Source organism: Centroberyx gerrardi, chromosome 8, assembly GCF_048128805.1.
Source record: "Centroberyx gerrardi isolate f3 chromosome 8, fCenGer3.hap1.cur.20231027, whole genome shotgun sequence".
Lineage (NCBI taxonomy): Eukaryota > Metazoa > Chordata > Actinopteri > Beryciformes > Berycidae > Centroberyx > Centroberyx gerrardi.
The window spans coordinates 23606038-23622649 of record NC_136004.1 but is presented as its reverse complement, the minus strand read 5'-3'; the positions used below and the strand labels follow the sequence as shown (position 1 = coordinate 23622649).

The window sequence follows — 16612 nt, the reverse complement described above, 5'->3', positions numbered from 1 at the left end:
TTGTTCAAAAGATCATACAGCTATAAGCCACAATAGGAGCCTCAATGAAACATATTGATGTTTAGAGTACTGTTCACATTTATTGTGCAGCAGTCCAGCCTTCCCAGCACAGAGACACTGCGATTTCTGATTAGAGGCAGAACCAACAGCAGAGGAGAGAAAAAGGTGATTCTCTGGCCTCTGAATGGAAAAAACATGTAATAGGGAGAGATGGAATTGTGTTAGAGATTCATACAACACAAAATCTGTCCCTGAGTCTGTCTGTTGTTCAAGCAATAGTGAAAGCAGGGAGACTGTCGATGCATTACATCTGAAAGGGATTCACAAAACGATTTCTGGACAAAGAGCGAGGGCGAGGAGAGAGAGAGGAGAGAAAGAGAGGTGAGACTAAGAGAAAACTGTTTCCTTTGTGTCAGCGGCTGATGGCTTTGGAGGTTTTCTTTTAAATCTAGAATCTGTTATAGATTATTGATTTCTTGCTCAAAACTGCAGTCAGATAATTTGCAGTTATCTCTGTTTTACTTGTTTTACTTAGCCTTCGAATCCATTGAATATTGTAAAGCCTGGTCCCAAAGTGGCACAAAGGGTCCTGGACCCCTCCACCAGAGTACAGTGTGCCATGAAAAGGGCAGGGGGCAGGGGCCACAGCAACCAGAGAACAGCTGAAAAAGTTCATCTGGAAGAGGAGGAGAGAGAAGAGACAAGAGCAGGCAGGAATGGCTATGTTTCCGCTTGGCTATGCTTCCGCTTGCTTTACTAGGAAACTGGGCCCGCTTAACAGGAGCCCATATAGGATGTGATAAGAGCATGTGGTTAGAACAGCTAGAAAAAAAACGGCATATATACCCAGCCAGCTGCAAAACGCAGAACTCCTCTCTTAAAGGGGGACTAGACAGACAGCTTGCTAGGAAGCTCTTCTGAGGGCTGAGAGACAATTCAGAGGTATTAAACTGTACCTATATATCTTCTAAAAGGGGAACTGTCACTCGCAAAAGCACAACCTAAGGTTGGAAAACCGCGTGTTTTCTAAATAAAGGAAGCGTGTTGTATTACTTGTGTGTTTTTTGAATAAAACCTGAGAAAGACAACTCTGAGACTCATCTTTCCCTTCTCCGGAATCAGGATCTGAAACAAGCCCATTGACACTTTCACTGATCTGTTCTCGCCAGGGAGGCCTGTATAATTTGGTTGGTCACTTAAAATAGAGGTAACAGGAATAGGTCAGACTCTAGTAAAAGTAAAACTTTCACTAGCATATTTTTTTTTCTGTATCTATAACTGGATTACTGTAATTTTTAAACTGTCACAGATTAATCAGATTTTTGTAATCCGTTTTTTTTTTTTTATTATTTTACCCTAACCCTAACCCTGACACAGTCATTATAGCAGGTGATTTTAATATCTACATTGACAAAATTGTTGAGTTTTAAAATATCAATTTAACACAACATGTGACTGGTCCAACTCCCATGGTCATAGGCTACTTAAGGTCTAGTTTTGGTTTGAATTTAAATTCCTTGGTTTTAGAAGATATTTTGGTCTCTGATCATCTATGCATTATTTTTATTAGCGTATTACAGACTGCTGCTACATTACAAAAGCATACTGTACATTCTCACATCTTTACTGAACATACTGTAGCGCTGACATTTTTGAAAATCTTAGCAATAGCATGCCTCAATTTTCCCACTCCCACCACTGATGCCCTTCTGTCTTAAGACACTTTTGCCCCTTTTAAAGCTAGCCTCTGTTAGAGCATCCACATGGCCACATGACACTGTCTGGGTGTGGGAAATTAAGGATATCGTCTATAGAAAAGATATTGTGTTATAAAGAAGAGACTCCTCATGTAGTTGTCCATTGTTTTGTATACTATATATCCTCTTTGTAAATAGATGTATAGAACCTGGATAATGACTCACAAGGTGTGGCTATGTATCATGTGACTACGTTACCCTATCATGTGACTTGTGTCTTCTACCTGTATAAGGGGTTCTGATATCGGAGCTGGTAAAACACTGATGAAGATGGTGAGCAGAGTATGGCTTAATAAATGCCTTGAAAATACTTTTTCAGCCTCCTTCTTAGTCTTTTATATTTTAAGTAGTGTGTGGATTCTTTGCCTTTTCTTATGAATTCACACTGCTGCCCACAGAGAAGGGAGCCATCTGGCCTTTTTGGTTGGTCTATTTGAAGAGACTGTCATTTACTGGGTCTGTGACCGCATGCTGCACCCATGCCTCACATAATGTAGTTGTAAGAGGGCACTCTACATGAGAGGGAGGAAGAGAGAGAGAGACAGACAGACAGACAGACAGAGAGAGACAGACAGACAGACAAGACCAAATACACAGAAGTTGGAGGGGGAAAAACAGAAACAGAAAGACAGAAGAAGGTACAAAAAAAGGCAAGAAAGTCTGATCGACAGCCTGCCAGCCAAACAGAAAGACAGACAGACAAACAGACAGATAGACAGATGGAGAGAGAGTAGGCCAGCGCTGTGCTGTGACCAGCAGAGGTCTGGTAATCTATCCAGCAATAGTTGGAGCTGTCATTTCCACAGCACATGGAAAAAGAGCGACCCTCGCTCAGGACAGCGGGGTTCAATTCATAACATTTATGCATTTAGCTGATGCTCCTATCCAGAGCTGAGTGCGACGGTAGAATAAACTTACATTTCTAGATCACCAATTTAACAAGCAATCAATACTATGGAGTACAACGGTCAGAGCCTCAGTGCCTTGAGATTAGATGTGGAAAACTATTCCTCTGACCCTAGAATGATCGTGTAAAATGGAGAAGTGTCAGAAAGGGAAATAAGAGCAGAGTGGAGAGTGGAGAGGTACAGTATAGAACGTCAAGGCAAGAGCATATTAGAGGAAAGAGAGGGGGGGAGATGTGGGAGTGGGGGATGTGATTCGAGGGGGAGCTGAGGATGTTTTAGTATAAGAGATGAGTTTTCAGAGTGCAACAGAGGGAGAGGGAGCCTGCTGGAGCGAGAGGGGAGCCAGGAGTCAGCGGCCCGACTGCTGTGGGGAGGGCAGAGCTGTAAGCGACATTTCCGGATTAGAAATTTCGAAAATTGGAAACCTTTTGGTGTGAGTGGGTTACCGTATTCATCCTATTAGCAAATAACTAAGAGTGGATGCTGTAAGAAGTGAAGTGTGCTGAAGTGTGCTGAATGATACGGTTCACTTATTTTCTATATTACACAGGCATTGGGAACTGCGGTAAAATCAGGCCCGGGACATTTTTGGTAAAGTTTCGTATGGGTCGGCAGTGTGAAAAGTCCAGATTCTGTAGCCTTTCAGAGTGGAGAACAAGCAGTGAGAGAGAGAGAGAGAGAGAGAGAGAGAGAGACATGCGAGTGGCCTGAGAGATCAGTGTCAGCCCTGGGGCATCGTTTGGCACTTCCTCTCCTTTGTGCCCTCCTCATATGTCACTCAGCGATGGGCAGACAGGCAGAGGGAGAGACAGGCAGACAGACAGACAGGCAGATAATGAGTGATAAAGAAGAACTGCAGATGAAAATACAGAATAAAAGAAAGAAGGCCAGACAGAGGGAGCGGCAAAAGACAGCAAGAAGAAGAAAAAAAAAAGAGACACAGCGACAGACAGAGCGAAAGGTCAGCAGTTTGGCCAGATTGAGAGGTCTTTTGGTCTATCACTGTTTGCCCTGGGGCGTCGTTTGGCATGCTCCCCCCCCCATGCCCTCCTCATATGTCACTCTGCCAGGGGGTCCCCCGCCCACCTCTCCAGGGGCCCTGCTGTAACTGTGGTAATGCCAAAAATAACCGCCGCTAATGGAGGCAGAGGGGACGGATCAATAGGAGTTATCAATGACATTGTTAGCTTCCTGCTAGCTAACTTAGCGTTAGCGTCCTCCGTGTCCCGACTGCCCTGTGCTATTTTTGACCATATCAGTTATGGGTATAAGCATGCTTAATCTTTTTGAATTATATGTATTTCAATCTGCGGGTCTATTTTCTACTGTAAGTTAAACATAACAGACAAACTGCATTCAGAAATTATGTTTAGCTGTCACATATTGTTTGCAATTTTATCAATTGTTCTGTCAACAACAGAGAATGCAAAAATATCTCCACATCCATGGTCTGGCTTTCTGTTACGGGGCTATGCCTCTGTGATGACATTTCGATTGAGGCCTATAAACCTTCCATTAAATGACCACTACTATTGCCACTTCTATTATTGCACAACTGTTAGTGTGTGTGTTTTCTAAATTAAATCAGACATAGAGCTTGACATTTATGTTCAAACTTGACGGGATCTGACTGGACTCATGCCCCCACGGGGCGTAACAGCCTCAATTTCTTACTTTACTGCTTGGTCCGTGCTCAAATTCTGAAATAGTGTTGAAAAATAACATGATGAGCAAGTGATTGCCAATTTTAATCAGATTTCAACTCATAAAAAGCTTAGACTCCTCCGGTTTGGACAGAAGGTTTTCAGGGATTTTGAAGCAGGTCAGAAACTCAAATTTTTCGGGACGAGTCAAGCTGCGGTGACGCTGTGTGCTAAAAGAAGAAGGGATGAAGTGTCAATTAACTGTTGTCATTTACGTTTATGTTTGATAAACACTCGCACAAGCCAGATCTGGAGAAGATCTTCATCATTGTGGAGAGTCAGCTAGTTTAGCTTGACACAACACTCACTTGTGCTGTAAATATTTGAATACCCCTCTGCTCCTGATCCTTGGCCTGAGTTGCCCTCTGAACACTCAGAGAGGGTTACACTCTCTGATGACTTTCAGAATATTCAGATTAGTTTTATAGATTACACAGTATTCCTTAGGGGAATACAAAATATGTTGTCTTTTTATCTCTGTTGAGAGAGACTTGTTTCTTTATCTCTTAAACGCTGCAGATGTAGCATTTTCTCATTCATTTTTCACTATTAAATCTATGAAAAGAAGAAAAAAGTCTTCCAGAGCTCACAAAAAATGTGACAATCGCTGGTCATCTTGTCCCCTTCGTGCGAGACAATGTGAGGAGTCTTGGAGTATAATTTCCCCCCGAAATCTCAAGAATTCCTCTCTAGCAGAGTGGTAAATGATGCTTCAACAGCTTCAGTGGAAAAGGAAATGAAATCTGCCGGCCAGACAGTGGGTCACAGGTGCTATAGAACATAGTGCAGACGGTGGTTATAACACTTCATTTCACTGTGATGCATGTGGTGAAAATCCTCCACTCAGCATCTTTGAGACTCGGTGATGTCATTGTTGTGTTTAATTGCACAACCGTTCCATTTCAGGTTAATATCTCTCCATAATGTCCGTTACAGTGACCTTTCTCCAGCTCATATCCCCGATGACCGTAACCAGTCTATACTATGACATAACCACACACACACACACACACACACTCTCTCTCTCTCTCTCTCTCTCTGAGTCTCTCACACACGCGCACTCTCCTCTGTCTAGTAACTAATCTATACATCATATGAGAACACCCGCACAGGACAGAGACAATGTCAGCCCATTTAGAGCCAGTGAGCTTTTAGTGGATCAGGGTCCAGTGACGGATGAAACTGACACCCACAACAAACCAGGCTACATTATTAGGAGTCTGTGTGTGCATTCGTTTGTGTGTGTGTTTGTGCGTTCAGTCGTTTGTTCATTTGTTCGCCTGTTTGTTCATTTGTTCATGTGTAACGCTTTTTGCAATGCACAGTTCTTAGAGGAGTTGTGGTATGCACAGGCCAAAAAATACAGTGGGAGCTCGTACACCAGTGACGGTAAAAGTTACACCAGTACGGTAAAAGTCACAAGCATGGACAGGCTCCTCGCTGCACACCAGCAAGTATAGCTTGATGCTTTTCTAAGTGTGGTGGGTAAGTCAACATATGAATGAAATATTTTGTTCAGCGATTCTCTTAGTTACAACAACAACACTGTGCTACCACACCACTTTGGTGTTAACTGGTGGAGTTTTCAAAGTCAACATGGTGTCACTAACTCCAATCATGCATACTCCCCCTACACATACAGTACGAATGATTGCAAAAACACACATAGTCACACACGCAAAAAACAATATTTGGAAACCATTAGTATTACCGCTTTCCTCCAGGTGTTTAAGCACTTTGCAGTATGGTATGCAGTATATCTTATAAAATCCTTGTGCAGCTCCTTACCTCCGCTGTGTGTGTGTGTTTGTGTGTGTGTGTGTGTGTGTGTACATGTGTGTGCACTTGTGTCTGTGTTTCTGCATCTGTGTTCTCATGCAAGCACAAGTAAATTTGGGGGCGTATAGCTTGTCTTCTGTCTGCTTCAGTGTGTGTGTGTGTGTGTGTGTGTGTGTCCTCACCACAGTTAGGTAGTGTGAGTCTGGACAGCAGCTTGCGTCCTCCTCCCTCCTCGATGCAGCGCAGCTCCTGTGTGTCAGCTTCCTCCCCCAACCACAGCTTGATCCACATATTCTCACAGGAGCAGTGCAGAGGGTTCCCTGACAGGATCCTATACACACACACACACACACACACACACACACACACACACAGTATATATATACAAAAGTGCACACACAGAAATGCACGCAAACAGTGACATATACACACAACACACACAAAATAGTTAGACTATTGTACCATATTGTGCGTGTGCATGTAAGAGACAGACAGAGAGAGAGAGAGAGAGAGAGAGAGAGAGAGAGAGAGAGGGAAGTCAAAAACAGTGAGTAATACACTCAGGTAACTAAAAGAAAAACACACAAGAGAGAAGGAGGGACAGAGAAACTGAAAAAAGAGGGAGCCACAAAAAAAAAACTAGCTGATAGTCAAATAACAGGCCGGGAAAGCAGAAAGACAGGCAGACAGAGAGTGAGAGAGAGGGAGAGAAAGACAGGCAGGCAGACAGACAGGCGTAGAGATAGACAGACTGATATAAAGGGCTACACCAAACTCACAGATATGAGATGTTGAGGTGTCTGAATATCCTCCAGGACAGTGATGACAGGTTGTTATCTTTCAGATTCCTGGAAATTAAATAGGGCATCAGGGAATGAGATTACTTTTGCAATACCCCAACAAAATGTTAAGCTGATGTTGATGCTACTATACAACCGATGGCGCATTTCTATTTCGAGTGAACCAATAAGCCTTTATCATTTTCTCATTAGAAGTCTCCCCCTCCCTCTAAGTATGGTGGCAATTAACCTTAAGTGGTGCATTGATCAGCACAATATTGTCAAATTATGCTAACAATGTCTCAAGATTCGAGGATCAATTACAAATCCTATTCACGGATGAACCTGGACTGGGGCTTCGTTTCCCACAAGGAAACTATCTCTCTTCTATCACGGGGTTTTGTTCTTTAGAATTACTCAGATTGGGCCGTCTTTTTGAGTTATCCTTCATAAATGTTACATATCGATTCCTCTGTGTACTGAATAATAATTGTTAGGCAATTTAAACAATACATCATACAATAAATGCATAGTAACAATTGAACAATACAAAATCAAAAGATAGGCTGTTTTTAACTGTGCCGTCCTCATCTGAATTAAACAAAATGCTTACTAAAAGGGATGAATAATGGCCGCCTTATCTTGGTTGTAGCTGTCACATCCATAGAAAGGAAGGAATATAAAGTACAGAAGGTGTTTTTACTCACAGGTACTGTAGTTTGAGGTTGTTTTGAAAGGCCAGCTTCGACACATATGTTAGTCTGCTGTTGGTCACCGTTCTGACACAAAACAAACACCATATCATCAGAGGTGGAAAAAGTAATCAAATCCTTTACTTAAGTAAAAGTAGCAATACCACAATGGAAAAATACTCCATTAAAAGTAAAAGTCCTGCATTCAAAATTCTACTTAAGTAAAAGTATAGAAGTGTCAGCAGCAAAACGTACTTAAGTATCAAAAGTAAAAGTACTCATTCTTTCAGAGTGTTAAATTATTGATGCATTATCCTGTAAGAATGTTGTAGGTCTAACTGCTCCATACTGTTTAAAGTTTAAACTCTAACAATGCAACATATTTATGAGCTCATAGTTTGTTTTGCATGTAAAAACAACATTCTGCAAAGTAGCTAGTAACCACAGCCGTCAGAATAATGGAGTAAAAAGTACAATATTTCCCTCTGAAATGTGTAAAAGTATAAAGTCTCACAAAATGGAAATACTCAAGTAAAGTGCCAGTACCTCGAAATTGTACTTAAGTAGAGTACTGGAGTAAACGTACTTAGTTACTTCCCACCTCTGCATATCATCAATATTATCATCAACAACAACAATGAAAATATCAACAACAACAGTGAATTTCAACAATATCAACAACAGCAGAGGTTATTTATTGCGGACCAGACTCAGCTCCATGGAGACTGAGTCACTCAGGCCAAAATGAAGGCTGGACTTTAGGGCTAGTGGGCTGTACAGGGACTCAGATAATATCGGCCTATCTGTACCAGCCAAATAGCAGCAGATATTATTGCTGCTAGAATGTGATAAGTCCACAGCATGTAGTAATAGTAGTGATGTAAACCGGCATAGAAAGAAAGAGAATGTTCAAATGGAAAGAAAGAAATCAGTCATTACTACATCTTGTCATCGTAATTTTTCCACGAAGGCTACATTTGAATGAGTGATGCCACCAAAAACGGTGTCAGTCAGAAGCTATATTCTTTCTTCTACATATAAACTTAGAGATTCAATAAAAAGTCTCTCCATGTACAAAAATGTGCTCTTCCAAGAGTCAGGTGCCTTTATACTTCAGTAAGTACAGGTACTTAGACAGCCTGTGCCCTTGATCTACTGAGGTGAGGCTGTAGGGCTAAATCACCGTCTGATGTGAAGTTGGTTTAATGACTGTTCTGCGATTGATTGATCTTGTCTGACACAAATGGAACGAGTGAAGATTTTCAGTCAAAAAATGAGATATAAACCATTTTAAAAAAATGTGACGCCTACCTCTTACAAAATGGTTACTGGCAAGATGTTAAAACTCACTGTGGAATATTATTATTGGGTATCTCAAGACCTTTGCATCCAAAAAGAAAATTATAGAGGGTGTAATCATGTGTACAGAGTCTCTCAAACACATGAGACAGTTGTCCTTGATAGATCAGTGGCTGCAGCACAGCACTCATTCTCTCAGCATGCAGGGTTTCATTCCCACTGGGTCCAACCACAATTAAAAGTGTGTGCACTTTACAGTAGGTAAGGTGCTTTGTACAAAAGTGTCTTCCAAATGGGATATTGGCTAGGACATTAGCTAGTCTCTATCTAACAGGATATTACATTACGAGAAATTGCTCCATGATAGACAATCCTTTTCAGATTAAGAAATAAAACTTGTAAAATGAGACACAGAAGCATAGAAAAACACAATAACTACAAGCACTCTGGGACACACAGATAAACACTGCATGGTTTTAAGGCAGTGGAGAAGGATAGAAATTATCAGCTTAGGCAAAAAAAATCTATATGTCTAATATAGCGGGCCATAAGGGACCACATAATTATGATACATACTGTTGGGCATGAAAGGTAATAAAATCGCTCCACTTGCTGCCTCAAAATGCTGCACATGTTATCACGACCTTAAGATTTAAGGTGATGATGGACAGTGTAGGCAACGTTTTGAAGCAATGTATGTGGATATTATTGCTTTCAATCAGGGATATGGATTAATGAGGTTAACAGTGTCAGCTAAAACATATAAAAATATAAAATATAGTCATATTTTAAGCAAAACTGGTCACTTGCAATATCTCAAAATGTTTCCTATGTGCCGTGGATCAGCGATTTTGTGCTGGTTATTTGAGCGGCTGAAAGACTCACAGGTTCCTGAGGTTCCTGTAGAGGTGCAGGTCTTTGTCGTTGATGGAGGAGAAGCTGCTCTGGTTGGCGATGTAGCTGTCAGGAGATACAAGCACATGTCAGAGGGCTCATTTGTTAACTGAGGGAAACAGGAACAGAAACATTTCAGCAAGAAAAAAAGTACAAAATAACCCCCCAAAAAAGGTTGTTAGGATCACAATAGAGAACCAAGCTCACATGGTGCTTTATGTATAGCGCCACCTCACTGCCAAACTTTTTTTTTATTCCTATTAACTGTTTGAGATTCAACAGTCAGAGTTCAAGTGGCATATCTATTTTATATTTTCTACTTTTTATTCTATTTTCTCCTTTTATTTTATCTATTTATATTGAATTTTATCTGAATTTTATTTTATCTTTTATCTCTTATGTATATAAAGTCTGGTGTGTTGGATTTTTATGGCTGGAGACAATTTTCCATTGCATGTAAAGTAGTGGCCAATAAAGATGTATCTATCTATCTATCTATCTATTCAAAGCTATAGGTTGGAGGCAATTTCAAAGATACTTGGACCACTAACCCTAACCCTAACCAAAAATAACCAATGAACCCCTGAGGAACCATAACAGATGTATATGGGGGAGCTGGTAGCCTAAAAGGTATAGAAACAAGTTTGACCAAAGTTTGCCAGTCAGGGAAACTGAACATACGACTCTCTCCCCTTCATCTGCAGCTAACACTGAGCTGCACTTGAGCAAGGCACTCGACCCCTCAGTGCTTCATGGCTAACAGGAGATGATTGTGGTGGGCAGCTCCCCTGTGTGAATGAGTGTAACTGTATGAACATGAAACAGGATGTTGCTAAAAAAGAGAATGTGTACACTTGGCTTTTGGGATCAGATCTGTGGTCAAACTTCTGGATAGGATTAAACAAAACCTCTGGAGTGAACTGACAGTACAATGTGAAGAACATGCTGTACCGGTCAAGTCACAGCAAAGTACTGAGTGTCCATCAACAGTGTCCTGCAGAAATCCTAAACCTCCAAAAAGGCAACTTGATCGGTATTGAGAGAAGCTTGCTGATTTTCTCTTTGGCACCCAAAACTTTACAATACATTTAGGCCTATTGTTTGGCTAATTCACAAGGTCATTAAACCTTTTTGGCATGAGGTAGACAGTGTCAGCTATCAATTACAGTAAAAAAAAAAAAAAAGGAGACCAGACCATGTAAACACAGTGTTCTGGGTTTGAATCCGGCCCGGGACCTTTGTCACGTCATCCCCCCAGTCTTTCCTGTCTCTCCCTATTTTGATTCCAACAAAGGTGAAAATATGTAATAATAATAAAATACTGGAGAATTGTAAATATTAGAGATAAAAGATTTCTGCAGGACATCAAAGCTAAACAGTTGTTTTACATAGTTGTATCAACAGAGCTCAGTCAAGAAAGTTGTAATCTCTGCTTTTTATATTTATAAATGTATTTAAAAAGAATTATATTTTAATAAATACTAGACAGAAACACTCAGTACCTAACCTCTAAAAAACATTTGGTATGCGTGTTTCATTAATTAGAGAACCTCCGACACAGCCCATCAGCATTTCCCAGTGTTTTACACACAGGGAAACATTGATAAATGAAGCCCATTCTTTGTATCACTGTATAATGTTAAAGAATCAATGGCTTCATGTTAAGTGTATTGTAAAGTGAGAAGCTAACTGTTATAGAATTAAATTTCCCAGAGCAATATTACACAAGCGTTGTGCAAAAACGACAAACAACAAAAGATGCAATACTGACTTATATCTTTTACGTCTCCAGTAACTCACCAGTGAAGCTGGTTAAAGCTACAGTTTACTGTATATCACCAAGATGCAGCTCTATAAAGTCAGAACACAGTCCAATTAAAGTGAGATAGCTAAAGTCTGGGAGAGCATCACACCGTATTTGGACGTGTACCCACCTCTCTGTTTTTTCATCAGCTTTGATCAATAACCATTGTGTTATTTGGGGGTACACAGTATCTCCCTCATTGCCATTTAAATATATTGCATGGTGTCACAGCCTACCATCTGCTGGCAGTACTCCCACCTCCTTAACTAAGTCTTCCTAAACATCATTTGATTCTCTTTTGACTTATTGAAACAAATTCACAAACTGAGTAGCAAAGACAGAACTTAAAGTAAACTTATACATCATTTTGCAAAGCTTTTTTTGTGATTTACAAGGATTCAAAACACGATTTCTTGAAAATAAGTCATACAAAATAATAAGGCACATCCTCTCAAATTGCCAAGTTGCAGTGTATCTATGTAGATGTGATAAAATCGGAACAAGATGTCTAACCAACTAACACAGACAGGGGGACATGATCGCCTATCTGCCTGGTTTTGGCAAGGTCGTTTGGAATTAGACGTCGCGTGGTCATCAGTAATTTGTCTATTTACATTAGCCAAGCACTCAGTGGATGCATGCTTTTCACCAGATTGCTGGCTCATTTAAACAGCTTCCAAGGCTTCTCCAAGGCCGACGATAAACAAGATTGTTTATCTCTGCCAAAAGTGATATCAACAAGGTCGTTTATCTTTGCCAAGATTGATATCGTGGCAATCAAATATTTTAATCGGGGTATTATCTCCTCTTTAATTATTCAGAGATAAATGCTTAGACCTTTATCTGGTTATTTCTCGGCCAAATGGCGTTTTACGAAATGATGGGATTTACATTTGAAATACGCACTGATACAGATTTTGTCTCATCTTGAATTATCGCCTGGCAGCCCAAAAAGGAGGGTCCGGTCCTTCAAATACTAGATGGCAAAATGTTGGCTTTGATTGGCAAAACGTCCCTTTTCTTGAACATCGATTTTTCTCGGCTTTTGGGATTCATTTTAATACACTCATAACCATCTCGGGAAGTGTCTGTGCTAATATTTGGACAGCGGTGTCTGGCATTCAGCGGCATAGATGGTCTAGTCTTCCCTACTCTCAGTGCGTCTCTCCCTGCACACGCACACACACACGCACATAAGCTACACACACACAAAATGAGCTTTGTCCATTTTCAAATTACAGGCAAAACAAAGTCTATCAACCTAATTTGCTTTCATTTTTAAACATTTCCACGATGATATCGAAAGAATGTGCTCCATGTTGGCAATAGGTTTGTTATGCAATATAGGTTACACATGATGATGCGCGTCTGACTGTGACGAACCCAGGATGAATAAATGGGATTTAGCCTAAATCTGTAATTGACTGGCTAAATTAATGACTTAATATTAAATGCACGTACAGACAGTTTATCATTCATTGCAATAAAACAGCCTATGTCCGCACCGGTTCCAGTGCTTCCCAGCCTATATGGACCATGCAGGCAGTCAGCTCCAGACATACAAGGAGCAATGTGACAGGAGGGATGAAAGGAGATGGCATTCCCTTTTTTGGAATGAATTAATGCAGCCACCTTGATGAAAGCAGGCGAAATATGAGGGATTAACGACAATTCACCAACCAAACATCTCCCTTAAAAAAACAAAAACAAAAAAAAAACAGGAGTCGGACTCTTAAGAGAAACACTCACATGTCGGTGATATTCTCCATCTCCAGCTCGCTCTGCAGGACGGGGAAAGCCATGATCCTCCGCTCCTGGTCCACGCAGGAGATCCTGGTCCCGCTGCAGGAGCATGAAGACGGGCACGCCGCCCCGGACCTCCACAACCCCCCCGAACCCACCGCCAGCCCTACCACCACGACCCACCACCACCACCGCCACGACCCGGACCCTCTCCCCGGCGGAGACAGAGCCCCGGTCCCGGGTCTCAAGGCGCTCATCTCGGGTGCCAACTTCAGCTACGGCTCGCTGAACACCCCCACGGCCCGGCCCAGGATGGTTGGGATCAGCCCCGGTACAGCCAAGCAAGGAGAAAAGAAATGAGGGGAAAGAAAATCCGATGCTGAGGTGGATAATACTGCACGCAGCTAGAAAACCATCGGCCCTGACACACTGAGAGACAAGACAGAGCGAAAAGGTGTGAAAAAGACAGCAAGAGGGGGGGGAGAAAAATGTATCCTCCCTTTCCTGTTTGTTTCCTCCAGAATCCGTCTGTCAGCCAGTCAGTCAAAATCACACTGCCACACTGACGGGTGTGTGCCAAGGAGGATTCCTCTCTCTCTCTCTCTCTCTCTCTCTCTCTCTCTCTCTCTCTCTCTCTCTCTCTCTCTCTCTCTCTCTCTCTCTCTCTCTCTCTCTCTCTCTCTCTCTCTCTCTCTCTCTCAGCCGACACGCAGTGTGTGTTGTATATAGGCTGGAGCCTCCTCGACACAATGTTCTCTGTGTGTGGATTATTCTCGACAGGGAGACGGGAGGGAGAACAGAATAAATGACAGAGCGGATGGGAAAGCCTTGTGGTGCGCGCCGCTGCCGCTCCGCTGCTTGTTTAGCGCTGAAAGAGCTATAGGAGGGAGGGATGATGAGGGGATGAGAGGAGAAAGGGAGGGAAGAGAGGAGGAGGAGGAGATGGATGGGTACCAGCATCAAAAGCAGATCATGTATAATGTGATACTTTATTGATCCCCATGGGGAAATATGCGCCTCGAGGTCGGAGTGCAGGGTCAGGTGCAGAACAGGAGCTGGCGGGGGTTTCAGTCTCTTGCTCAAAGACACTTCAGCGGGGGCTGATGCTTGTTTTCAGGTTGAAGGATGCTCTCTCTCTCTCTCTCTCTCTCTCTCTCTCTCTCTCTCTCTCTCTCTCTCTCTCTCCTCTCTCTCTCTCTCTCTCTCTCTCTCTCTCTACCTCCTCCCCTGCCCCCCTTTAATCCACACTCAATCTGTTGTTTTTGGTGGTTGTTAGTGGGCTGTCAGGGGTTAAAGATCTTCAGAGCGCGCGGTCCGTGACAGGCGTCACCGGCCTTGAGTTGTGATCGAGGTGTAAGCAGCGTCCTTGTCTACCGGTTGAATAACCTCCAAACCAGAGAGAGAGAGAGACAGAGACAGAGAGAGAGAGAGAGAGAGAGAGAGAGAGAGAGAGAGAGAGAGAGAGAGAGAGAGAGAGAGAGAGAGAGGTGGTCAGGCGCCTGGGTTGAAGAGGTTATTGTCGAAATGTATTTGGTAGCCTAACAGACTGATTGCGTGCGTAGAATAGTTAATAGGGCTATTAATTTAGAGACTAAATAGTCTCATCATCATTATTATCATCATCATCATCGTCGTCATCATTATCATCATTAGGTTATTATGCCGAGTGTTTCACAAGTAGGTTGGCTATTCCATTTCCAATAAGTATAAGAATGAAAAGTAAATCTGTATAATTGTAGTAATTTTGAACTTATTTATTCCCTAATAATGCAGTGAGAATTAATTAAAAACTTTTGCCATTACCTAACCAATCTCTCTCTCTCTCTCTCTCTCTCTCTCTCTCTCTCTCTCTCATCTATCTATCTATCTATCTATCTATGTATCTATCTATCTATCTATCTATCTATCTATCTATCTATGTATCTATCTATCTATCTATCTAACTGAGATGGGTGTGTATAGTCTAAATGCCCAGGAAAAGAGGTGGATATTCTCTGGATAGCAGCACATACCCCAAGACTTATGAGAGAGGTGAGAGAGAATGAGAGAGCAAGAGAGAAAGAGAGAGCAGAGGGAGATGGTGGGTCTCTCCGTCGCAGCTCTCCGTCACCAATCATCAAGTCTTTAGCTGCCGTGTACCAGACCGAGCGTCACCTTATTAAATCATTAGGCCATATTTCATAACCACGTGGGGCTCCCAGCCAAGCCAGACCTGAATCAATAAGTTGTCATCTTAGAGTGGAGGCTATAGGGCGGCACGCCAGTCACTCACTCTCTCCTGCTATAGGTCTCTTACTCTTGGATTCACTTCAAAACACGGGAGTAAATCTGTCTTTTACGCCACTCAGTCGCTCAAAAACAGAGCTGGATCCTCTCTTCCCCCTCAATCTTTCACCTTGTGTGTGAGAGACAGAAAGAGAATGACAATGCATCTGCTGTAGTGAGCAGCAGCAGCTCCAACACACCCCAGTTGTAAGATGTGTATACTCTCCTTTCTCCTCTATCCTCTCTCCTCTCCTCTCCTCTACTCTCCTCTCCTCTCCTCTTCTCCTCTCTCCTCCTTTCCTCTCTCCTCCTCTCCTCGCCTCTCTCCTCTCCTCTCCTCTTCTCCTCTCTCCTCCTCTCCTCTCTCCTCCTCTCCTCTCCTCACCTCTCTCCTCTTCTCTCCTCCTCTCCTCTCCTCTTCTCTTCTCTTTATCCTCTCTCCTCTTCTCTCCTCTTTTCCTCTCTCCTCCTCTCCTCTCCTCACCTCTCTCCTCTTCTCTCCTCCTCTCCTCTCCTCTTCTCTTTATCCTCTCCTCTCTCCTCTTCTCTCCTCTTCTCCTCTCCTCCTCTCTCTCCTCTCCTCTCCTTTCCTCTCCTCTCCTCTCCTCTTCTCTTCTTTTCTCCTCTCCTCTCTCCTCCTCTCCTCTCCTCTCCTCTCTCCTCTTTTCTCCTCCTCTCCTCTCCTCTCCTCTCCTCTTCTCTCTTCTCCTCTCTTCTCTCCTCTTCTCTCCTCTTCTCCTCTCCTCCTCTCTCTCCTCTCCCCTCTTCTCCTTTCTTCTCCTCTCTTCCTCTCCTCTCCTCTTCTCTCCTTTCCTTTCTCCTCCTTTCTCCTCCTCTCCTCTCCTCTCCTCTCCTCTCTCCAATGTCCTGTCCCCATGTGCGGCTCTGATATGACGTTCGTGGTGACGCACAGGCAGTGCTACTGAATGGAAGAGTGTAATTATGGATCCCTGCCTGTGTCTGAACAAATCTGGTGGATGCCTCAGAAA

The 16612-nt window shown here is 42.6% G+C and overlaps 1 protein-coding gene across 9 annotated transcripts in view; it reads right to left on the bottom strand.

The window, feature by feature from the left end:
* Positions 1-13615, bottom strand: part of ntrk2a (neurotrophic tyrosine kinase, receptor, type 2a) — a 77151-nt gene extending 63536 nt beyond the window's left edge. For all 9 annotated transcript variants that reach the window (XM_078285133.1, XM_078285136.1, XM_078285132.1 and 6 more), the window contains exons 1-5: positions 13365-13615; positions 9803-9877; positions 7634-7705; positions 6927-6995; positions 6330-6478 (exon numbers count right to left, since the gene is read on the bottom strand). In XM_078285133.1, the coding sequence (XP_078141259.1) occupies positions 6330-6478; positions 6927-6995; positions 7634-7705; positions 9803-9877; positions 13365-13615 (616 nt within the window). The remainder of the gene's footprint in view (positions 1-6329; positions 6479-6926; positions 6996-7633; positions 7706-9802; positions 9878-13364) is intronic.
* Positions 13616-16612: the final 2997 nt, after the last annotated feature.